Raw genomic sequence first — 22,126 nt, 5'->3', positions numbered from 1 at the left:
TACCTCCCCACTCAATGGCTCTGAGCCACCCGTTAGCCTACTACCACTGTCCTGGCCACACCTGGCCACGCTAGGCCCTAGTAGTCTAGTCTCAGCCCCACGGTTTGCACCTTGACCTCCACACTGCCTGTTATACATTTCCATAGCTGTATGTCTCCCACGGCTGCAGTTTTACTCTGGTTTTCAATATGGTCAGCTCATGTGAATCTGTCTACCCAGTTAGACTAACAGCTCCCTATAGGCAGGGACTGTCTTAGTCACACTACCCTAAACTATTTAAAGAATAATCAAATAAACTACAAACAAAAGCCTGCCTGTCTCAAGGAGCCTTTTTCTCATTTATATCTGTTAAGTGACATCCTGCATGGGACTAGTGTCCCAGTGAGCCAGTGGGAAACTCTTGACCTGGGGACCTGGCCCATCTGCCTGAGGCTGACCCCACCTCACCCCTCCATGGGCTTACCTTGAGGAAGCGCCGGTAGCCCCGCACGGCTGTCTCAGGTAGTGGGTGTGAGCGCAGGAAGCGCAAGTACAGAGGCCAAATACGGGAGTGCTGTGTGATGGGCAGCGCCCGGAGGGCACGGTCGAAAGTGCGGCGCGTGTGAGTGATGCGACCTTGGTCCACCAAGAACTGACAATAATCTAGCCATAGACGTGGCATCTAGAAGCATGAGGAGAGGCAGGGTCTGAGTTGCTGGCCCTATAGCATGGCTACAAAAACACCAGATGTCCTATGGCCAAGCCACAATGCAGCAGGACCCAGAACGCTATCCCTCCGGGACTAAGTCTAGCTCAACCTCAAGTGCACAAAGGCAATAGGACTCCAACCCTCCTGCTTCATCCACCTCCCTACTCATCCCCTGGCCCAGTTCCCTCCACCTCCAACCTTGTGCATGAAAACAAAGGCCCTCTCGTGGCAGTTGTTGACATCTTCATAGGCAGGATCAGTCACACAGCGATGCTTCACCTGTGCCCTGCGTGCCTTCAGGTAGCGGTACCAGAGTTTGTAGCTGGAGGAGGCAGACATTGGTTGGTCAGCTTCATGGAGCACCAGAATCCTTCACCCTACCCCATAAGGCAACTGCTGGGAGAAAGAACCTGGGAGCAGTGACAAGTATCAGCAATGGGGGGATGGGCTGGGATATAAGGGAGGGCGTGCTGACCCATCAGAGGATATACACTCAGTGACGGAACATATAGCAACCACTTGGGACCTACTGGCCAGCTCTGTTACAACTGGACAGGTGGGGTTGGGGTTGGGGTAGGTAGGGCAGCTGAAGCCGTTCTCACCTGCAGGGCAGCAACTTCAGCGCTCGCTCGTACAACTGATTGAGCCTGGGCTTCGGGGCCCCCTGCTTGAACTCAATGTAGCGGAGCCAGCATTTGACAGAAAACTGGTTCCGCATAATTTCCTCCTCATAGGGGAGGTCTTCTTCATCCTGACAGGACAGGTAATGGGGAGAAGGAAGAATTGCCCTCAGAACCTCAGCATAGCACCGTCCACTCCAAACTCCAGACCCTTACTCAGATCTTGGTGCCCACCCTCAGAGCCAGGTCCCAGATGCCCAAATAGGACTCTGGTCCAGACTTAGCCTTCAGAATTCTACTGCCACAATATAACCCAGATCATCAGACTCCTCAGTCATAGGATTCCAGGCCACATATAGACCGTCACCCAGACTTCACTTTTTTGGTCTTCCAAATCAAGTTACTCCCTCTCTGGCCCGGATACCAGACTCCTTACGCTGTCTTGTCCAACACCAGCCCTCTGCCCTGGACAGTAAGTTTTATCTCCTCACAACATGCCTTTCCCTAGACCAGTGATGGCGAACCTATGACATGCGTGTCAGCACTGACACGCATAGCCATTTCTGATGACACGCGGCCGCTGAGGCGGCCGCATGCCGAGGATGAAACATTTGCTGCTCCTGAGGATGAAACATTTGCGAAATAATGTTTTTTCCTCAAAGTGACACACTACCCGAGTTATGCTCAGTTTTTTGGCGAAGTTTGACCCACCAAGCTCAAAAGGTTGCCCATCACTGCCCTAGACACCAGGTCTTTGGCACTTCTTCAGGCTCCCACTAGCCAGAGTCTAGCTCAGCTGTGCCCCAGAACTTGGAAGCTAGACCTTTACTCAGAAGACAGGTAAGGACCAGACACACAGCTTTTAGCCCTAGACACTGGGGAAGAAAGTGAAGAAATAGTGAAATAAATCACACATCAGGTGACAAAACAAACCTCAATAACTGAAAAAAGACTGAAATCATACCAAGTGTCTTTTCAGACTACAACTTCATGAAACTAGAAATCAACTACAGGAAGAACATTGGAAAGCACATAAATATGTAAAGACTAAATAGCATGCTACTAAACAATGAATGGATCAAAGAGGAAATCAACAACCTTGAGACAAATCCCTTCAATAACTGGTGCTGGGAAAACTGGACAGATAAATGCAAAAAAACTGAAACTGGACCACTTTCTTTTCTTAAATATGTTTTTAGAGGGGGAGAAATAGAAAACAGAAACATCAATGAGAGACAAACATCCATCCATTGGCTGCTCCCTGCACGCCACCTACTGGGGATCAGGCCTGCATGTGCCTACATGTGCCCTGACCAGGAATCGAATCCCGGAGACCTCTTAGTGAATGGGCCACCCTGGCCAGGTGAAACTGGGCCACTTTCTCACCGCATATACAAAAAGAAACTCAAAACAGATTAAACCTTAAAGGTAAGGCATGAAACCATAAAACTTCTAGAAGAAAACATAGGCAGTAAACTCTTTGACATCAGTCTTAATATCTTTTTGGATGTTTCCTCGGGCAAAGGCAACAACAACAAAAATAAATGGAACTACATCAAACTAAAAACTTTCTGCAGCCCTAGCTGGTTTGGCTCAGTGGATAGAGCGTCGGCCTGCCGACTGGTGGGTAGGGGGGTCTCGGGTTGCGGGCTCCATCTCCAGTGGGGGACGTGCAGGAGGCAGCCAATCAATAATTCTCTCTCATCATTGATGTTTCTATCTTTCTCCCTTCCTCTCTGAAATCAATTTAAAGTTTTTGCATAGCAAAGGGAACCATCAACAACACAAAAAGACAACATACTGAATGGGAGAAGATATGTGCAAATGATACATCAACTAATGCATGAACATCCAATAGGAACTCATACAACTGAACACAAAGAAACCCACAAGCAATCCAATTTTTAAAATGTGCAGAGGACATAAACAGACATTTCTTCAAAGAGAACATACAACCTGAAATACCAATCAGATAGAATATATGCACCTTTATGTTCACAGCAGCGTTATTTACAACTAGTGGCCCTGTGCACTAATCCGTGCGCGAGTAGTTCGCTGCTGCTTGCCTCAGCTGGCGATCCCGCCCACCGCCGCTGTAGCTCTCGGCTGCAGGTAGCTTGCTGCCCCGCCCTCCTGGTGATGGGTTGTTCTGCATCATGGAGTAACAACCATTTGCATATTACCTCTTTATTAAATAGGAGGATAGCTAAGATCTGGAAACAGCCCAAGTGCCCATCAGTAGATGAGTGGGTAAAAAAGCTGTGGAATACTACGCAGCTGTAAAAAAAAAAAAAGAAGGCTCTCTTACCCTTTGAGACAGTATGGAGAAACCTGGAGACTATTATGCTAAGTAAAATAAGTCAGTCGGAGAAAGACAAATATCACATGATCTCACTTATATGTGGAATCTAAGGAACAAAATAGGTCCAGAGACATGGAAGCATGGAACAGACTGACAGAACTCAGAGGGAAGGGATGGGGGGGGTGGGGGGAGAAGGTTAACCAAAGAACTTATATGCATGTATGCATAGCCCATGGGCACAGACAATAGTGAGGTAAAGGCCTGGGGTGGGGCAGGAGCCAGGTGGAGGAGGACAAAGGAGGAGAAATGGGGGACATTTGTAATATTCTCAACAATAAAAATTTTTAAAAAGAGGCCAATAGACATGAAAAAATGCTCAGCATCACTAATCATCAGGGAAATGCATATCAAAACCACAACGAGATATCACATCTCTCTTGTCAGAATGACTACCATAAAAAAATCAACAAATTGCCCTAGCCGATTTGGCTCAGTGGATAGAGTGTCAACCCTCAGACTGAAGGGTCCCAGGTTCGATTCTGGTCAAGGGCATGTGCCTCAGTTGCAGGCTCAATCCCCAGTCCTCATCGGGGCCCATTCAGGAGGCAACCAATTGCTGTGTCTCTCTCACATCAATGTCTCTCTCTCTCTCTCTCTCTCTCTCTGTCTCTCTCTCTCTCCCCCTTCTCCTTCTCCTCCTCCTCCATCCCACTCTCTCTAAAAAATCAATCAAAAAATATCCTCAGGTAAGGATTAACAACAACAATAAATCAACAAATAAGGCCTGGTGAGGATGTGGAGAAAAGGGAACCCTTGCACATGCTTGGTGCAAGGGCACAGCCAATATGGAAAACTGTATGAAAGTCTCAAAAAATTAAAAACAGAACTACCTATGACCACCTCCGGTATTTATCTGAAGAAAACAAAACCAAATTTGAAAATATATATGTGCCTATACGTTCACTGTAGCATTATTTACAAAAGCCAAGATATGGAAGCAACCTTGGTGTTAATAGATAGGTGAATGGATAAAGATGTGATACACATATATACAGTTGAATATTATTAGGCAACAAAAGAGAATAAAATCTTGATATTTGTGACAACTTGGATGGACCTAGAAGGTATTATGCTAAGTGAAATAAGTCAGAGAAAGATAAATACTGTATAATCTCACTTATGTGTGGAATTAAAAAAAAAGAATAAACAAAACAGGATATAGACCATAGATATAAAGAAGAAGCAGATAAAACAAACACACACACACACACACACACAAGCTGATAGTTGCCAAAGCAGAGAGGTAGGGGGATTGATAAAGAAAAGAATATCCCCCAAACAAGAAAAAAAGTAAATAAAGTTGGAGTCACTATAATCAAGCTGCTAAATTACTAAAATCAAGTAGGTTGAGACATGAGGAAACATTCTATTCTTTTAACTATTCTGGGAACTTGACCTTTTGAACTTGCCAGTCCTGTGCCACTGCCTGGATAGACATCAGTTCCCTGTGTATCAATACCTGGACACACACCAGACCTCCGATGCCCCTCTTACTACCCCCTGAAGGACTCATTATCCAGACAACCAGACCTGCCGCGGGCACCCATACTCTAGACTACCTGGTGCCCAATCACCTCCCAGACCATCTGACATCTGACAGATAACTGTCCTCTTATCACTCTTTGGCTCTTCTGGATCCCACTGGCCATCGCCTGACCTGCTCCACACCAGCAGCTCTTTACTTCTGACTCCAGGGTTCTCCTAAGCCAGACACCAAGCCCTTCTCCCAGATACTGTTACGCTCAGGACCGTTACCCAGAACATCTTTAGCACAGAAACCAGAGTCCTGGCCCGGTCACCTGGTTTGGTGCCTTTACTTCAAACACCAGACCTCTCAAGATTCGGCAATTCGAATTCTCTCCTCTCCCGCTCCCCGCGCGCTCCCATTTCCGCGCCAGGCCCGGGACGCCAGGCCCTTCACCTCCACAGCAGCGCTTCACTCAGGCCGCCCGGGCTCCGGCACCAGACGTCTACTCCTGGCCAGCCTGGTCCGGACTTCGCCTCGAGCCCGTTAGATTCCTCCCGCCCTTGGGCCGACATAGCTTTGGCCTAGATCCCCGGGGGGTCAGGCCCCGACCCCCGGAAGCATCCAGGCTCTCTGTCCCGTTCCAGCGGACTCACAAAGACAAGGTCCGGCCGCTCCTGCCGCGAAAGTCGCGCCATGACCACCATTTTGCCAGCTCTCCAGCTACAGCCAGAAGTCGCGTTACAATGACGTCTCTATCTGAAGCCCCGCCCTCCCCGAGCCAGACTCATTTCCTATTGGCTGACCACGTTCGCAGCGTGCAGTCGGGTCTCGACTTTCCTTCATTCTTCTTCAGCGACCGGAAGTAGAGAGTGAGAGCCGGAGATGACGTCATTAAACGCGAGAGCTCCTCGGCCAATCAACGTCTGCGGTCGAGCCCGTGCGTTCTAATACGCTGCTGTCTGGAGGCTTGGCTTTGGACGGGAGCGACTTTGTAGCCTCCGAGAAGCGAAATGGGCGTGAAGTTGGAGGTGTTTCGGGTCAGTGGGCCCCGAGCGGGTGGGCGGGGCGGGGTGTCTTCCTGGATCTGCAGAGGAAGCTCTGAGGAGGTATTCCAAGAGAGAGGGCGCTCTGGGGACAAAGATCCTGAGATTTGAGAAGGCCCTTTAGGGTTGGAAACCCAGAGAAGGGGGCTCCTGACTAGGGCGGCTCTAGTAGGGCTGGTGTGAGGAAGGGCCTCCTGAGAGGGGTGACCAGAGGAGGGGGCTCTGGAAGGAAGAAGGCTCCAGACTCGGAAAGCTCTGGGGCTCAGGATGGGTGGGTGTCTCTGGTAGGGAGACTCCTGCACTAGGGAGTAGACGCTGAAGAATGAGGGGTTCGGAGTGCCCCCGGGATCTTCCTTTGCGGGCGGGGCAATGAAGTAGGAGCTCTTGTGCTCCTGGGGCCAGGTTGTGTGTGGCCTCTGAGAGAGAGTCTCCCAGAATGGGAGGGAGCTTTCAGAAATAAGGTCTCTTGGATTATGGAGACCAGGTTCTTGGGGGGCCCTGAGGAGGAGCTGCTGGGCTGTGCTAGCGGATGGTCTGCAGGCTCTGAGCAACCTCTGCTCATCGCCTTCCCCCTTCCAGATGACACTGTACCTCACCTTCCCTGTGGCTATGTTCTGGATTGCCAACCAGGCCGAGTGGTTTGAGGAAAACGTCATACAGCGAAAGGTGGGCGCTGGGAGAGTGTTCATGGGCTTATGGGGGTGGGGGAGGGTAGGGGGCACCAAGGTCTGCCTTCCATGAGCTGACCTGTCATAGGTGTGGGGCTCTGGAGGCTCCTGGTTCATCTGTGACTTTATCCCCACAGAGGGAGCTGTGGCCACCTGAGAAGGAGGACCAGGTAAGTGACATACTCTTCCTCCCACCAGAGGGACAGAGGGGCCTGGCTCCCTGTGACCAGGATGGGTTGGAATGAAAATGTTACCTGGTCGTGCGTGAGCAGGGAACTGAGAGCAGAGGACCACGAGGTTTCCTTACTGTCCTCTCCCCAAATGATGAAGCTGATCCCACTTGGACCCTGCTTATAATTGGCACAGGGCTTCCAGTGTAGACACTGAAGTCTAAAGCCATGGCGTGGGGGAGTGGGAGGCAGGATGGTGGGAGAGGGGTCCAGGCTCTGAAGTGTGTCCCACCTCTTCCTCACCATTAGCGCCAAGAACTAGAAGAATTCAAAGCGAGGATACGGAAGCAGCGGGAGGAGAAGCTCCTTCGCGCTGCCCAGCAGAGCTCCTGAAACCCCCAAGTGCCCGAGTCCCACCCATAAAACAACGCACACTCAGTTCTTTCTCCTGGAAGTGTTTTATTGTCTGCTTTTGGGAGGCATGAGTCGGGTGCAAGATGGCTCAGGCCCTCACGGGGCTTGTGTCTGGGGCTGGGGGCTGCTGTTCCGACGGAAGCTGAGAGCAGAGGGGTCCGGAGGGGTGAGGAGGGGTTGGGGGCTGTGGGTCCCAGCTCGTTTCTGCACTCCGTCCTGTGGATGAAGAGGGGTCAACCAGAGGGAGAGGCCAAGGGCAGCGCTGGCCCGAGGTGACACAAGCATTGGAAGGAGGGTGCAGGTGGGAACCATTGATGCATCTCCTGCCATCTGCCCCCACCATCCTGGAGCTTCTACATACCTTATTTACTCAACACTTAGGGTGCTATTTGGGTGTGAGGTGGGGGATCTTGGGGATCCCACTGGAGTCTTGATCAGAACCCACGCTGTGCATGTAGACACGTGATGTAGACACACATGAGTGTATGAGCTCGTGTGCCCTCCTCCCCGAGGATGTCTTCCCAGGAGAGGGGTTTATTCTATCAACCCTCCCTGACCCCCTCAATTATGGCAATAGGAGCCATGAGTTCCAGCCATGGCTCTGGCTTAATGTGCCCTCTGCATGACCTTGTGACCCTCTTGACCTTGTCTGGACCTTCGTTCTCCTGTCTAAAGTCAGGTATTGGATTGGCCAGGGCCTTGGGACTGGCAAGGACACAGGCAAGCACTCCTACCAGGCACTCATCTCTAAGGAGCACATGACAGACCGGTGGGGGTGGGGCCCCATTCCCTCCGGACTGGGGGTGAGAGGCAGGATTGGGGTACTCGGCATGGCTGGTCTCCCTCAGCCCCAGCAGAATATCACCTACCTTGGGGCCCACAGGCTGGAAACCAGGCAGGGTGCTGACTGTCACTCGCTGGTCATCCATGCGGCGACCCTGGGTGCTGGCCACCATGTCTATGAGACTGTCCATCTCCGGCATGGGGCCACTCTCTGCAGGGAGCACAAGCAGGTGAGGATGAACACACACACACAGATGCCAGGGAGCACAGCCCAGCTGGAGCCCTCAGCCCACCCTTCCCTCCTACTTCTCCAGGAAGTACGCTCGGCTCTCCCCTGCCAAGCCTTGCCCCTGGACCCACAGGCATCTGTGTCCCCAGGTGCCCGCTCACTCTCAGACTCTTGCCTAGATGGTAACTTGTCCGGTACCGCTACGCCCTACGCCATTTACTCCTCCAGGCAGCACACCCTCCCTACACCCCCCTGCCCACTCTCACGGCTCTTGGAGATGGTGCCGGGCTCTGCCTGCAGCGAGCAGCGCTGCTCCTCCATTCGGTCGCCCTGCACATGGCTCAGCAGGTTGAAGAAGCCTTCTTGGTCTGGGGAGCCCGCCTGGGAGACAGACACATCTGGTCCAGCTGGCCCTTCAGTTGTGGGACCCCTCACTAGCTCCCACCTTGACCCCGGCACCTGCCCGCCCCTCCGTAGCTCTCACCATGGTCCCCGCTGATGCGCTGCTCTGCAGAGCTGCTGTGAACAAGACAAGAGTCTCCTTCACAATCCCAGCCCCCGTGGTCCGGCCATCAGCGCCACGGCACGTGGTGCTGCCTCAAGGGAGAAGCGCCTGCCATTCTAGATTGGGGCCTGGCTATAGGACACCAGCCAGGAAAACATCTCAGGGGCCGCCTGGAAACCCCAGGAAACCCCCCCCCACCACCACCACCACCAGCTCACCGGACCATCGCTGAGCGCACTGACCTCTGCCCTGGGGCTGTGTTAGGCACTTGGACCCTCATGCCCACCAGTACGTCCTTGGGCAGCAAACTGGGTCAGGGATCCCAAGAGACTCAATCACTAATTAGATGCCCTACAAACTAGTTATTGTCATTCACTGCTCTTGAGGAGTGGAGTGTGTGTGTGTGTGTGTGTGTGTGTGTGTGTGGAGAGACCTGCTTACCTTGACACAGGGAGCTGAACCCCCATCCACCTCTTCCCCATCCATCTTTGCTCCTGCTTCCTGGACGCCATCCATTCTCCGCTGGCCTCTGGCCCAGCCCCGTGCCGGAAAAGGCTTTTTAAAAGACAGACGTGGGGGCAGTGGATACCCAGCCCCAAATCCCCAGCTCACACCCCATCTGCTCCCACCCAAGCTTAAGCCCCATAAAGATGATCCAGATGATTGTTTTGCTGTGCACTGCTGGGCTGCTGTGGGGGCAGGAAGCCGGTGACCTGGGTTGGGGCCTTGCTGACCTGGCAGGACTCCCTGTGCCTCAAGAACTCTCAGGTGGGATACAGCAGGCCAGAGGGTGCCCCGCAGTGGGTCGTGGGGGCTGGCTGGGCCCCATGGGGAAGAACAGGCCGACAGGGCCGCTCAGGTGGGGTCCGCAGCGGGAAGCAGTACCGGCGGTCTCACCAAGCAGGAAGGCAGTTGCTATCTGCAGGCGGCAGGGTAAGTCGGACCTAAAGACCCCGCAGGCACTACCTGCCGCCTAGCTCTCTCCCGGTCTCCTGGCAACCGCTGCCCCTACGCACTCCCTGGGTCTGGTTGCCTCCCATAGGCCCCCAAGGCAAGGTTTGGGATCTCCTGTCTCCCCAGTTCAGCTGTCTCTGATTTGTACGCCCAGCCCTGCCTGGGGAGGGAGACAAGCAGGAAAGCCCGGCCCCTGCTCCCCGCCTCCTCCCACCCCCACAGCTATGGCTTCCTCTCCCTCGGTGGCTGGGAGGGGATGCCCCTGGGAGGCTCCATCCACACCCCCCCCCTCCCCCCAAGATGCCTTTCTAGAAACTAGTGAAAGCTTCTTCCTGGAGTAAAAGGCCACATTGTCACCACCCCTGCCTGAGTGCAAAGCTTGGTCCCCCTCCTCAGGCAGCCCTTCCCTTATTCAGGGTCACACACTCTCCATGGCCTCAATCCTCGATGCCAACGTGCTGTCCTGCTCTACCACGGGCGTGTTACTCTCCCGCGGCTGCCCTGTCACAACCGGGTAGCTTAGGACAACAGACATTATTGTCACAGTTCTGGAGGCCAGGGTCTGAAATCCTGAAGCTTGTGGGGGAGGGTCCTTCCTGGCCTCTCCCTGCTTCTAATGGCTGCTGGCAGACCTTGGTGTTCCTTGGATTGTAGCTACAGTACCACACTCTTAGCCTCTGTTGTCACATGATGCTCCCATGTGTCCTTGTCTTCACATGGCTGTCATAAGATATGGACCCCAGTCATTGCATTAGGGACCCACCCTACTGCAGTACAACCTCATTTTAACTCACCTGCAATGACCCTGTTTCCAAATACGGTCATATTCTGAGGTCCTGGGGGTTAGGATTTCCTTTTTTCTTTTTATTGATTTCAGAGAGGAAGGGAGAGGGAGAGATAGAAACATCAATGATGAGAGAGAACTATTGACTGGCTGCCTCCTGCACGTCCCACACAAGGGATTGAGCCTGCAACCCGGGTATGTGCCCTGACCAGGAATTGAACCAGGGACCTCTTGGTTCATAGGTCGATGCTCAACCTGTGAGCCACATCGACTGGCCAGGCTCAAGATACTTTTTTTTTAGGGATGAAGGGGACAGGAGCCCATTCAGCCTGTAGCAGCTGAAAAGTCTGGTCACCCTCACAGAGGATAGGGTGGGGTGGCAGGCCCTACAGACTCTCACCCTAGGGGACAGGTTATGAAGCTGGAGTTGATCCCAGCTGCCTCATGGTCTCCCAGAGGCCCCCTGGTCCCTGCAGTTTGTCCTCCCCCACCCAGAAGCTGCAGGGGTCCCTGCTTTCCCTGCTCAGAACTCTCCCTTGGTCCTCACTGTCCTCAGGAGAAAACCCAAACGCCTTGGGGTAATGGACATATTCTAGAATGGACTGATGATGGCCGCGCAACTCTAAATATGCTAAAAGCTGTTTAACAGTGGTACTAATATGTGATAGCATAACTCCGTGGTCGGCAAACTGCAGCTCGTGAGCCACATGCGGCTCTTTGGCCCCTTGAGTGTGGCTCTTCCACAAAATACCACGGCCTGGGCGAGTCTATTTTGAAGAAGTGGCGTTAGAAGAAGTTTAAGTTTAAAAAATGTGGCTCTCAAAAGAAATTTCAATCGTTGTGCTGTTGATATTTGGCTCTGTTGGCTAATGAGTTTGCCGACCACTGTCATAACTCAATAGAACTGTTAAAGAAAAGGAAAGGAGAGAGAGGGAGGGAGGAAAGAAAAACAAGGAAGGGAAGAAAGAATGAAGAAAGGAAGGAAAAGAAAGAAGGAAAGGTGGAAAAAGAACCCAAATCTTTGTCTGGAGTGGCCAGCCCTGGTTTGCCTGGATCTGTCCCCGGATCCTGCACCCCAGGACCCTCTTATCCCAGGCAGATGGGGCTGGCTCAGTCCTACACTGTCCTACAGAAAGCTGGCAGCTCCTCCAGCTCACCTCCTGCCCAGCCCCCTGGATCACTGCATGGCTGCTGCCTGATGTCATTCAGGTTAAGTCTAAAGGCCACCCCCTCAGAGGGTTCCTCTGGTTGCGACTCCATGAAAGGACTTCATTTCCACGCAACAGTATCACCGCCAATAAAGAACCCCCTCCCCCACGTGGCGTTGCTACTGCCACACATCTCTATTTGTTTCCTTTAGGGCAGAACTGGTTATTTTCTATCCCCTCCCTCCTGGACTCAAGGGTAAGTCCCACATGGCAGACCTTTTGTTGTCTGCCCACGCCTGTCCCATGTCAGTGGCAAAGGGCCGGGTAGCTGGTCCACCGAATAAACACTGAATGGAAGAACGGTTCAGGGCTCTGCCTTCACACACGTGCATCACCCTTTAAATCCGAGACGCTCACGGGTGAGGCTGGACTGTGCCCTGAGACAGGGTCAGCCTTTCACACCGCAGGAGCCGGCCCGAAATTCCGAGTCAAGTGTGAATTTCGGTGTGTGTGAGCGTGCCATTCAACCCACGTGCCTATCAGCCCACGAATGTGATTGTCACCTCTGAGGGGGTGCCTCCCGGGACCCTCTCCCCACTGTGTTTTCTTTTTAATATATTTTTTTTATTGATTTTTTTTTACAGGGAGAAAGGGAGAGGGATAGAGAGTTAGAAACATGGATGAGACATGGATGAGAGAGTAACATCGACCAGCTGCCTCCTGCACACCCCCTACTGGGGATGTGCCCGCAACCAAGGTACACGCCCTTGACCGGAATCGAACCTGCGACCCTTCAGTCCGCAGGCCGACGCTCTATCCACTGAGCCACACCGGTTTCGGCTGTCCACCGTGTTGTCATCCTCACCTGAGGATGCTGGTGCTGATGTCAGCGAGGGAGGGAGGGGGCGGGGCGCGTGGGGAGTGCGGAGGGGGCCTGGGTGGTGCGGGCTGTTTGGGTCCCTCCACCACCTTCCTCCCCGGGAGCCGGGCGGCGCGGGGCGGGGCCGGGCGGGGCGGGGCCCACGTGAGTGGCGCGCGGGGCCACGCCCCCACCTTTGACAGACCCGGAAGCGGCGGTGCCCCTTGGGGAAGATGGCGCCCTCGGGGCTGAAGGCGGTGGTGGGGGAAAGTGAGTGTCGTCCCGGGCCGGGCTCTGGCATCCCCTGGGGGGCGGGGGCCAGGGGCGCCCGGACTCTGGGACCCCGGCGGCGGCCAGGTGGGGCCGGGCCGGGCGGCGCACCTGATCCTCGAGGGGGCGGGCGGGAACGGGGTTGCAGCTGGACAGCCCGGCTCTCCCGAGCCGGAGTCGAGCCAACCTGGAGGACTGCGCTCCGGGAGCCCGAGGGGCGGCGCCGGCCACGGCCGGGCGTCCAGGCCCCCGGGTCTCCGCGCGGGCAGCGTCCTGGGGGCTGGGTTCTTGGGGCCCAATGCTGCAGATTGGGGCCGGGCTGGGCGCTCTGCCCAGCGACCCCAGCTGGGGGGAGTGCTCAGGGGGTGTGTCCAGGCCCCCGTTCAGGTCCGGGGGTGGGGGACCTTCCTCTGAGCCCCATGCGACGTGAGGACCCAGGCGTCCAGGCCGTGCGGGTCTGGGCTTGGGGGAGGGGTGAAGATCGCCGGTCCTGGGCCTCGGGTAGTTCCGGCCTCAGCTGCTCCTTCCGCCCTGGCTGTCCAGATAACAGTGGTGACACTCGGGCAGGGCGGGGCCATCCCTTCCCTTGTCCCCCTTCCGCTGGGCAGGCAGAGTGCGTGCAAACCCCCAGCGCCCCAACTGAAAAAGGAACCTCCAACATGGTGGTTAAAGGGAGCCCGGAAAGCCACTGACTCCATTGTACAGATGAGGAAACTGAGGCTGGAGGTTGGGTGATGGAATGACCATGGCCAGGCACATTTCAAAGCGGGGGGGGGCGGGGGGGGGGCGGGGCAGGGGCTCCTGCATTCTAGCCCAGTGGAAACTGATGGAGGTGGAGTGGGGACTCTAGTCAAAACCGCCGCACCAGGAGAAGTTGAGGTAGCCCCTGGTGAAGCCAAGTCCATTTCTGGAGGCAGGAAGACCTGTATGGAGCCCTGACTTTGCAGTTATTGCTCATCTAAAGTATAGTTTCCGGCTACTTATATAACAGGCTCTGGGCCGCTCAGTCATTCAGGGTGCTTAGTCTAGTCACTTGCCCGCTTTGAACCTCAGTTTCCCTGTTTATAAGTTGGGGGTGACACCAGGAGCTCCGTCACAGAATGGGGGGAGGGGTAAACAGGAGTGAAGATGGAAGACCAGCCTGGAACCCGGATGGTTTAAGGGGTGTGCTGGGCAGAGGACCCAGCATCCTAAACCCACCCTCCCCTACAGAAATTTTGAGTGGAGTCATTCGGAGCGTCAAAAAGGATGGCGAATGGAAGGTAGGAGTGAGGCAGAAAGGTTTGTGCAAACAAATGTGGGGTGCCCTGAATGTGAGGCACCCCCAAACTCCCTGAGGGGTCTGGGTGGGTCTGATGCGTGGGGGTGGGGTCCTGGGTCCTCCCATCCAGCTCTTGAAGCTGACAGTCCTGCTCACCACCCCAGCCCCACCTCTGGGACAGCTTCAGCTTCTCTTGCCCACTTGTCTGCCCATCGCCCATGTCTCCGTCCATCCGGACAGGTGCTCATCATGGACCACCCAAGCATGCGCATTTTGTCATCCTGCTGCAAGATGTCAGACATCCTGGCTGAGGGCATCACCAGTGAGTGACACCCCCCCCCCCCCCGCCCCTGCTCTCCAGATGGGACCTGAGTGTGGGAGCCGAGGATGGGCAGACCCCCACACAGGACTCCCCAACTGTGCAACCCCTGTGTGTGTACTTGTGGAGAACCCTCAGGGTGAACTCAGTGTAGGGCCCCCAGAATGCATAGCCCCTGGGGTGTGGCTGTGGGACCCTGAGGTGCAGAACACGGCCAATGTCTGACTCTTGCTGTGCGCCGCAGTCCCAATGCTGCCTTCATGTGTCCCTCCCTCTCTTCCTACTAGTTGTGGAGGACATCAACAAGCGGCGAGAACCCATCCCCAGCCTGGAGGCCATTTATCTGTTGAGCCCCACGGAGAAGGTGCCTATGTGAGCGAGTGTGTGAGTGCATGGGTGCATACCTCTGCACGTCTGCATGTGTGTGGCAGCACAGGCCAGGCTGAGGGGCTGGGGCAGAGGACAGGGGGCCCCAGGGGGCGCAGGGCCAGGCCTGGAGACTGATCTGCATTCCCCAGTCGGTGCAGGCCCTGATCGCAGACTTCCGGGGGACCCCGACCTTCACCTACAAAGCGGCACACATCTTCTTCACGGACAGTGAGTGAGGATAACCTGAGGAGAGCGCAGCAGAAGGGGCTGAGGCTGGGGTGTGGGGCGGGCTCTGGTCTAATGTGCCCTCTTGCCCACCCTAGCCTGCCCTGAGCCTCTGTTCAGTGAGCTGGGCCGCTCCCGTCTGGCAAAGGTGGTGAAGACGCTGAAAGAGATCCACCTTGCCTTCCTCCCCTACGAGGCCCAGGTACAGCCCAGCCTCGTCCTGGGCCGGTGGTGGGGGGTCTGTTACCCAGCAACCCAGGTTCCCTCAGAAACGGGCTCAGAGACAAGTCAAGGGGCCAGCGCGTCAGAGGAGAGGAGCCAACGTGGAGGGACTGGGGCACCTGGAGCTGCGTCCACTGGGGCAGCTGCAAGGGGCAGATAGCGCAGCCCCTGAGTTGTCCTGCCCCGGGGCGGGGGGGCAGGGGTGCTGGGTATTCCTCCATCTCCTCCTCCAGGCGGGTGCTGGAGGCTGGTGCTGGCAGGGGCACGCCTCGGGCAGCGCTGGCACCGGTCTCCTTGCAGGTGTTCTCCCTGGATGCCCCCCACAGCACCTACAACCTCTACTGCCCCTTCCGGGCAGGGGAGCGGGCACGGCAGCTGGAGGCGCTGGCCCAGCAGATCGCCACACTTTGCGCCACGCTGCAGGAGTACCCCGCCATCCGCTACCACAAGTGGGGACCCCACCCTGATGCTGCCCCCTGCCCCTGACCCCATCCTGCATCCCACCTCTCACCTCTTTTTGGACCCTAGCCCCAGTCCTCACCCTGTTACCTGACTCCTAGCCCTAGCCCCATCCTTGACCCCCAGTCTGTGCTTGGCCCTCCCCAACACCACTCCCTCTGGCCCCATCTCTGCCCATCCCACCCCCAGGGGACCAGAGGACACGGCCCAGCTGGCCCACGCAGTCCTGGCCAAGCTGAATGCCTTCAAGGCAGACACTCCCAGTCTGGGCGAGGTAAGGGGGTGTGCTGGGGGGGGGGAGGGCGCGAGGCCCCAGCCACGGTCAGGGTTAATGTCCTCATCCCTGCCCACCCCAGGGCCCTGAGAAAACCCGCTCGCAGCTGCTGATCATGGACCGGGCCGCCGACCCCGTGTCCCCACTGCTGCATGAGCTCACGTTCCAGGCCATGGCCTATGACTTGCTGGACATTGAGCAGGACACGTACAGGTGGGCGGTTCCCGGAAACCCCTTCCCCCCATCACAACTGACCCGGGTCCCTGGGTCCCTGGTCCTCAGCTCGTGCCCCTGACCTTCGTGTCTCCCTCCTGCAGGTATGAGACCACCGGGCTGAGCGAGGCCTGTGAGAAGGCTGTGCTGCTGGATGAGGACGATGAGCTGTGGGTGGAGCTGCGGCACATGCACATTGCGGACGTGTCCAAGTGCGTGTGTGTGGGAGGGCAGTGGGGGTGGGCCCGTCTGCACGTGGTCCCGCCTGTATCCCTCCCGCCAGCATCACCACCCTCCCCCCCTGTGGCCCGGTACAGGGCCTTCCACCTTTGGTGAGTGCTCCCCTCAACAAGCCACGCCCCTCAGCCAACTCTCCAGGTCCCCAGTGTGGGCTTGCACACGGCCTGGTGCAGGGACATGTGTCCCCTGGCTCCCAGGCCACCCCCCCCCCCAGCTGTGTGACCCCCACGCTACCCTCAAGCTACATTCTCGGCACCAGCCCCACACCTCACCCCTACCCACCCTCACTGCCAGGAAGGTCACGGAGCTCCTGAAGACGTTCTGTGAGAGCAAGAGACTGACCACCGACAAGGTACGGCCGGCCTGCCTGAGGAGGGGCCGCCTGGGGGTGGGGCCTCAGCCTGGATCCCAAGCCTGGAGCGGGACCCTCACCCCCACTCCGTCCCTAGGCCAACATCAAAGACCTGTCCCACATCCTGAAAAAGATGCCACAATACCAGAAGGAGCTGAACAAGGTGAGCACAGGCCAGTACCTGCCCCCCACACCTGCCCCCCCCCCGTCTCCCCTTGGCTCAGTCTCTGTCACCCCTGATCCCCCCACACCTGCCCCCCCGTCTCCGCTTGGCTCAGTCTCTGTCACCCCTGATCCCCCCACACCTGCCCCCCTGTCTACCTTGGCTCAGTCTCCGTCACCCCTGACTCCCCCACACCTGCCCCCCGTCTCCCCTTGGCTCAGTCTGTGAGGCCTGACCCCCACTCCCCACCCCGCAGTACTCCACGCACCTGCACTTAGCTGACGACTGCATGAAGCGCTTCAAGGGCACGGTGGAGAAGCTGTGCAGTGTGGAGCAGGTGCGCCGCTGGGGGCGGCAGGACGGGTGGCCCGTGGGAAGGGAGGGCTGGTTGGTGGGCCGGGAAGAGCTTCAGAGACCAGGCACTGGAAGGAAGCAGCCCCAAGAGCTTAGGAGGGCCCTGGGGTGCTCCTGCCATGCTCCTCCCGCCCCCCCCGGGCGGCTGACAGGACCCCTGCCCTCCACTCCCCCAGGACCTGGCCCTGGGCTCCGACCCAGAGGGCGAGAAGATCAAGGACGCCATGAAGCTGATCGTGCCCGTGCTGCTGGACGCCGCCGTGCCCGCCTACGACAAGATCCGGGTCTTGTTGCTCTACATTCTCCTACGGAATGGTGGGTGGGGGTGGGGTCTCGGGTACTGTGATTCATCAGGGTCTCCAGGGGTCCTGGGAGTCTCTTGGCCCGCAGTTCCCTGTCCTTGCGTGTCCCCACTGGCCAGGTTCACCAGACCTCACCGGTGCCCCTTCGGGTCCTGGGACCTCCCCCTCCATTGACCTGGGAACCCTCATTGACATGCGAGCTCCATTAACATGGAGGACCCTAAAAATCGATGACTCCTTCGAACTTGGCCCCTCACCTAATTCCAGGGGACCCCGTCTACCCTGCGAGGCTCCATCCCCACCCAGAATTCAATGTCAGGCCCCCCGCTGGCACTGCCGGCCCTGGGACCTCCTCACACACCCTAACCCAGGAGGTCGCATGGCCACCTTCTGTCCCCCTGCCCTCCCAGAGCCTCCCCCATGAGAATCCCACCCGTGAAAGCCCACCCACCCTCCACCAGGTGTCAGTGAGGAGAACCTGGCCAAGCTGATCCAGCACGCCAACGTGCAGGCCCACAGCAGCCTCATCCGGAATCTGGAGCAGTTGGGGGCCACTGTCACCAACCCCGGGGTATGCGGGGGCCGGGGGGGGGGGGGCGGGCAGAGTCTGGGTGGGAGGCAGATATAGGCTGAGTGGGGGCGGTGCCTGTGGAGAGGGCATGAGTCAGCCTGAGCCCTGGGGGGGTGGAGGGCACCTCCAGGGTTGGGGTCCACAGGGTATGGTGTGGTTTGGGGGGGGGGGTGGGCAGAGAATGCTGTGCAGTGATTGGTCTGTCCCCAGCGCGGTCACCCGTTAAGAGGGTGGTGAGGTGCGGTCAGAGCCCAGGTCCTGGTGGCGGCGGCGTGGGGCATGTGGTGCCGGTCCCCACGGCGGGTAGCTCGCCTGGACTCCTGGGCGTCTCAGAGGACTCCTGTGCACCCAGCACACACACAGCAGCCTCCTCTGCTCAGCCTTCTGCTCAGCCCTCCTGTCTCTCTCTGGCCTACACATCCTGCACACCCCAGTGCGCCTCTCATTTCCCATCTCTCCTGGTCCCCTGGCTCCACCTCCCACCCCCCATCCCCCTGTTTCTCTCTGTCCTCCCGTCGCTGTCCTCATTTCTCTCTTTGTCCTCTTTCTCTTTGCTCCCTCTTGGTCTCACTGCCTCTGTGTTTCTTCCTCTCTCTCTCTCTCTCTCTCTCTCTCTCTCATTCTCTCTCTAGTTCTGTCCCTATCCCCATCTTTCTGCAACCGCCCAAGCAGTAGGAGCCCCCGGCTTCTCCTCAATTGCCCCACCGCCTGCCACCTCCCGCTGCAGGGCCCTGGGGTCTCCAGCCGGCTGGAGCGGAGGGAGCGCTTGGAGCCCACCTATCAGCTGTCCCGCTGGACTCCGGTCATCAAGGATGTGATGGAGGTACCCCGGCGGGCGGGGGGGGGGGGCACTGGGAGGATAGGGGCTGATGCCTCACCTCTCCGGCTCCCACCAAGTCCTGCATTGATCCAGGCATCAGCTCAGCCCCTTCATGCTCACAGCCTTGGGGATAATGAAGTATCCCTTATTACAGGCATCCCCAGCATCTAGTCTGCCCTGCCAGGGGGTACCCCAAACCCACACCCAAGGAATTGGGGCAGCAGAAGGGCCCCTTGTGGGAGGGCTCAGTTCCTCTCCACCCCCCGGTGCCTCCTGTGACCCTCTCCGCCCCCTGGTCTCTTCCCCTGTCTCTGGGAAAGCCCCCTCCCCCCTTTGCCTTCCCCCTGCCCATCCTGGGCGCTAAAAGCAGCAAAAAGGAACAGGGCCAGGCCAGGGGCCCCTTCCTGGCTCCCGCTGTCCCTGCAGAGTCCTGGCACTTCCACATGCTCGGGTCCGTGACCTTGGCTCCTCCGAGGACCAGGACCGCCTGGATGCCTGGGTCTCTGAGGGGCACTGCAGTCCAGCAAGGACTCAGGGTCCAGACTCCTAGGTCCCCGAGGGGATGGAGAAGCAGATGGTGGCTCCCGTCCGCCAGGATCTTGGCTCCTGAAACACCTAGTGAGGGATCCTGAGCCTGGGCCCATCGCCTGAAGCTTCTCTCCTAAGCCGCCCTCTCTGGCCCCAGGATGCTGTGGAGGACCGGCTGGACCGGAAGCTATGGCCCTTTGTGTCTGACCCCGCCCCCATACCAAGCTCTCAGGCTGCAGTCAGGTGAGGGTCCTGGGGACGCCCCCTACTGGTGCCCAGGGGGGTGTCTCCTGCCCAGACTGACCTCTGCCTGCCCCCCGTTGCACCCACACAGTGCCCGCTTCGGCCACTGGCACAAGAACAAGGCTGGTGTGGAGGCCCGGGCGGGGCCCCGGCTCATCATCTACATTTTGGGCGGCGTGGCCATGTCAGAAATGAGGGCCGCCTACGAAGTGACCAGGGCCACTGATGGCAAGTGGGAGGTGCTGATTGGTGAGTAGCCAGCACTGGGGTCCCTGGGCTGGGGTGGGGCCGGGAGCCTGACTCCCCCATGCCTGGGTCGCTTGGGCTGGGGCTGGACGCCCAGGTCCTTTAGGAGGGCGGGCCTGGCAGCTGGATTCCTGGGTGCAGAGCTAGCACCTGAGAGCCCTGGATGAGGGAAGGGGGCTGGACCTGGGTCTCACGGGGCTGGAGCCGGGGTTCCCCGGGAGGGGTCAGCTGGGGCTGGGTCCCTGTGTGTACCCGGAGTGCTCAGGGTCAAGGCCTGGTCTCCCAGTGACCCTGGCTGGGAGGTGGCAGGGACCGAGACATCGACCCCAACCCTCCCCTCCTGCCCAGGCTCCTCACACATCCTCACTCCGACCCGCTTCCTGGACGACCTCAAGATGCTGGACCAGAAGTTAGAGGACATTTCCTTGCCTTGACCCTTCCACGCCCACCCTGGCCTGACCCTCCCTTTCCAGAGAAATAAAGTCCTCCCTTCTGTCCGGGGCCAGCAGCCATCTGCTTTCTTTCCCCGGGAGCGGTGACGGGCCGGCCTCCCGTGGCCTGTCTCTAGCCCCGTCACACCCTGCTGTCCTGCCAGGGGACATCCGGAGCCAAGTGGGGCTGCGGAACCTGGGCTCTGGTTTGACTATCACCTCCCAGACTGACTAGGTGTTAGGTCCTGGCCAATCCGCTGGGCTCCCCTTCCCAGAAACGGGGCGGGTAATGCCACTGCTCTGCAGAGGAAGTAAGAGATGGCGGCAGAGAGCGGATGGGTGGGGTTGCTGTTCCTCCATTGTCACTAGAGGTACCTTGGCTGCTCCAATGGGAGCAATCACAATGCTCCCTCCCAAGCCCCTAGGAACTGTCCTGAGAGGCTGCAGCCCCACCGGCTGGGGGTCTTCTCCAGCTCCCAGGATCAGACTGCATTTACGTGAGGACGAGCACGCAGCAAATCACGCCTGATTCCCACCCAGCACGTTAGAGCTCTCCCTGCTCATCCTCCTCCTTACCCCAGGGTGTTCCCAGTGCTTCTCCAAGTCACCTAAGCTCCCGGTACAGAACTTACCAGAGCCTTTACGGGAGGTGTTCCTTTCCTAGGACTGCCATAACGAAGTACCACATTCCCGGTGACTTAACAACAAAGTTGTTTTCTCCCGGCTGAGTAGGCTGGAAGTACAAATGAAGGTGTTGGCAGGCTTGGCTTCTCCTGAGGCCTCTCTCCTTGACTCGTAGACAGCTGTCTTCTCCCTGCGTCCTCCCGTGGTCCCCCTCTATGTGTGCCCTAAAAGGACACCAGCCATATCGGATTAGGTCCCACCCTAATGACTTCATTTTAACTTGTCTCTTTAACGGCCCTTTAAATACAGTCTCATTCCGAGGTACTGAAGGTTGGGGCTTCACCATATGGGTTTTAGGCGGACACAGTACAGCCCAGACACTCAGCTAAAGTGAGATGTGAACCCAGTAGCACTAATAGGACAGACGAAGACACTTGTCTCGGCTACAAATGCACAGCCTGGCAGACACCGCGGCAGAGGGGTCTGTGGGAGGCCAGCCGGGCAGTCAGGGAAGGCTTCCTGGAGGAGGTGAGCTTGAGCTGAGAATGAAGAGGACATTTCACCCCTCCTCCTCCGCGGGGAAGGGAGGAGAGGGCGCGGTGGAGGCAAACGCAGGAGAGTGGAATGAAGCCGGAGGGAAGGTATTGAGAGACCAGGGCCTGGCGGAGGAGGTGAGGATCCCGGTGCTGAGGGAGCGGGGAGGGGCCCTGGTGGGGGGCTGGGGAGCTGGGTGTGGCTGCCCCTCCCCGCTTTTCACTCGGTCACCTCTGGGATAGCCCGTCCTAGGCTGGGACCGGGCGGCGAGGGCTGAGACGGGACCCCCAGGACCATTCTTTCCTGCTCGCTGAGCACTTGGCCCTGGTTTTGAAGCCAACTATTCAGAATTCGGGGAACCTAAGGACACTTTTCCTAGAAGGATCGATCGCACACAGTTCGTAGGCGGGG

At 57.5% G+C, this 22,126-nt stretch overlaps 4 protein-coding genes across 5 annotated transcripts in view; 2 read left to right on the top strand and 2 right to left on the bottom strand.

Annotated features, from left to right (window-relative positions):
• The window catches only part of XAB2 (XPA binding protein 2), a 30,817-nt gene extending 24,957 nt beyond the window's left edge, over positions 1-5,860 (bottom strand). The window contains exons 1-4 of the mRNA XM_028160431.2: positions 5,792-5,860; positions 1,291-1,439; positions 887-1,010; positions 464-661 (exon numbers count right to left, since the gene is read on the bottom strand). Coding sequence (XP_028016232.1) covers positions 464-661; positions 887-1,010; positions 1,291-1,439; positions 5,792-5,842 — 522 coding nt within the window. The 5' untranslated portion in view covers positions 5,843-5,860. The remainder of the gene's footprint in view (positions 1-463; positions 662-886; positions 1,011-1,290; positions 1,440-5,791) is intronic.
• Positions 5,861-6,047: 187 nt separating this feature from the next.
• On the top strand, positions 6,048-7,457 carry LOC103294995 (protein PET100 homolog, mitochondrial). Its single transcript, XM_028160433.2, has 4 exons — positions 6,048-6,175; positions 6,761-6,847; positions 6,987-7,019; positions 7,329-7,457. Exons 1-4 carry the CDS (start codon positions 6,149-6,151, stop codon positions 7,410-7,412), a joined length of 231 nt encoding a protein of 76 aa, XP_028016234.1. The 5' UTR covers positions 6,048-6,148; the 3' UTR covers positions 7,413-7,457.
• A 13-nt stretch (positions 7,458-7,470) lies between these two features.
• On the bottom strand, positions 7,471-9,485 carry PCP2 (Purkinje cell protein 2). Of its 2 annotated transcripts, XM_028160432.2 has the most exons (5): positions 9,392-9,446; positions 8,930-8,961; positions 8,712-8,826; positions 8,303-8,427; positions 7,471-7,649 (listed from the first exon to the last, which is right to left on the bottom strand). In XM_028160432.2, the coding sequence occupies exons 2-5, from the start codon at positions 8,930-8,932 to the stop codon at positions 7,530-7,532; spliced, it is 363 nt and encodes a 120-aa protein (XP_028016233.2). In that variant the 5' UTR covers positions 8,933-8,961; positions 9,392-9,446; the 3' UTR covers positions 7,471-7,529. The 2 variants fall into 2 exon arrangements, with proteins under 2 accessions (XP_028016233.2, XP_054573110.1); XM_054717135.1 differs by lacking the exon at positions 8,930-8,961 and having other exon boundaries at positions 9,392-9,485.
• Positions 9,486-12,899: 3,414 nt separating this feature from the next.
• STXBP2 (syntaxin binding protein 2) lies at positions 12,900-20,627 on the top strand. The gene is made up of 19 exons (XM_008151397.3): positions 12,900-12,965; positions 14,178-14,227; positions 14,467-14,548; positions 14,833-14,909; positions 15,064-15,142; positions 15,238-15,341; positions 15,662-15,810; positions 16,010-16,094; positions 16,177-16,307; positions 16,412-16,519; positions 16,842-16,899; positions 16,997-17,062; positions 17,319-17,399; positions 17,593-17,731; positions 18,180-18,289; positions 19,017-19,112; positions 19,795-19,880; positions 19,972-20,129; positions 20,475-20,627. Exons 1-19 carry the CDS (start codon positions 12,929-12,931, stop codon positions 20,558-20,560), a joined length of 1,782 nt encoding a protein of 593 aa, XP_008149619.1. The 5' UTR covers positions 12,900-12,928; the 3' UTR covers positions 20,561-20,627.
• Positions 20,628-22,126: the final 1,499 nt, after the last annotated feature.

The sequence above is a fragment of the Eptesicus fuscus genome, chromosome 6 (assembly GCF_027574615.1).
Source record: "Eptesicus fuscus isolate TK198812 chromosome 6, DD_ASM_mEF_20220401, whole genome shotgun sequence".
Taxonomy (NCBI): domain Eukaryota; kingdom Metazoa; phylum Chordata; class Mammalia; order Chiroptera; family Vespertilionidae; genus Eptesicus; species Eptesicus fuscus.
This window is presented reverse-complemented; position numbering and strand designations above follow the sequence as displayed.

Coding starts and splice junctions, on each gene's coding strand:
- LOC103294995 (XM_028160433.2), top strand. CDS start 6,149: ATGGGCGTGAAGTTGGAGGTGTTTCGG. Junction 6,176..6,760: donor TGAAGTTGGAGGTGTTTCGG/GTCAGTGGGCCC, acceptor TCCCCCTTCCAG/ATGACACTGTACCTCACCTT. Junction 7,020..7,328: donor CACCTGAGAAGGAGGACCAG/GTAAGTGACATA, acceptor CCTCACCATTAG/CGCCAAGAACTAGAAGAATT.
- STXBP2 (XM_008151397.3), top strand. CDS start 12,929: ATGGCGCCCTCGGGGCTGAAGGCGGTGGTGGGGGAAA. Junction 14,910..15,063: donor TGTTGAGCCCCACGGAGAAG/GTGCCTATGTGA, acceptor TGCATTCCCCAG/TCGGTGCAGGCCCTGATCGC. Junction 15,143..15,237: donor ACACATCTTCTTCACGGACA/GTGAGTGAGGAT, acceptor TGCCCACCCTAG/CCTGCCCTGAGCCTCTGTTC.
- PCP2 (XM_054717135.1), bottom strand. CDS start 9,466: ATGGATGGCGTCCAGGAAGCAGGAGCAAAGATGGATGGGGAAGAGGTG. Junction 8,428..8,711: donor CGGCACCATCTCCAAGAGCC/GTGAGAGTGGGC, acceptor TGCTCCCTGCAG/AGAGTGGCCCCATGCCGGAG. Junction 7,650..8,302: donor TCCAGCCTGTGGGCCCCAAG/GTAGGTGATATT, acceptor CTTCATCCACAG/GACGGAGTGCAGAAACGAGC.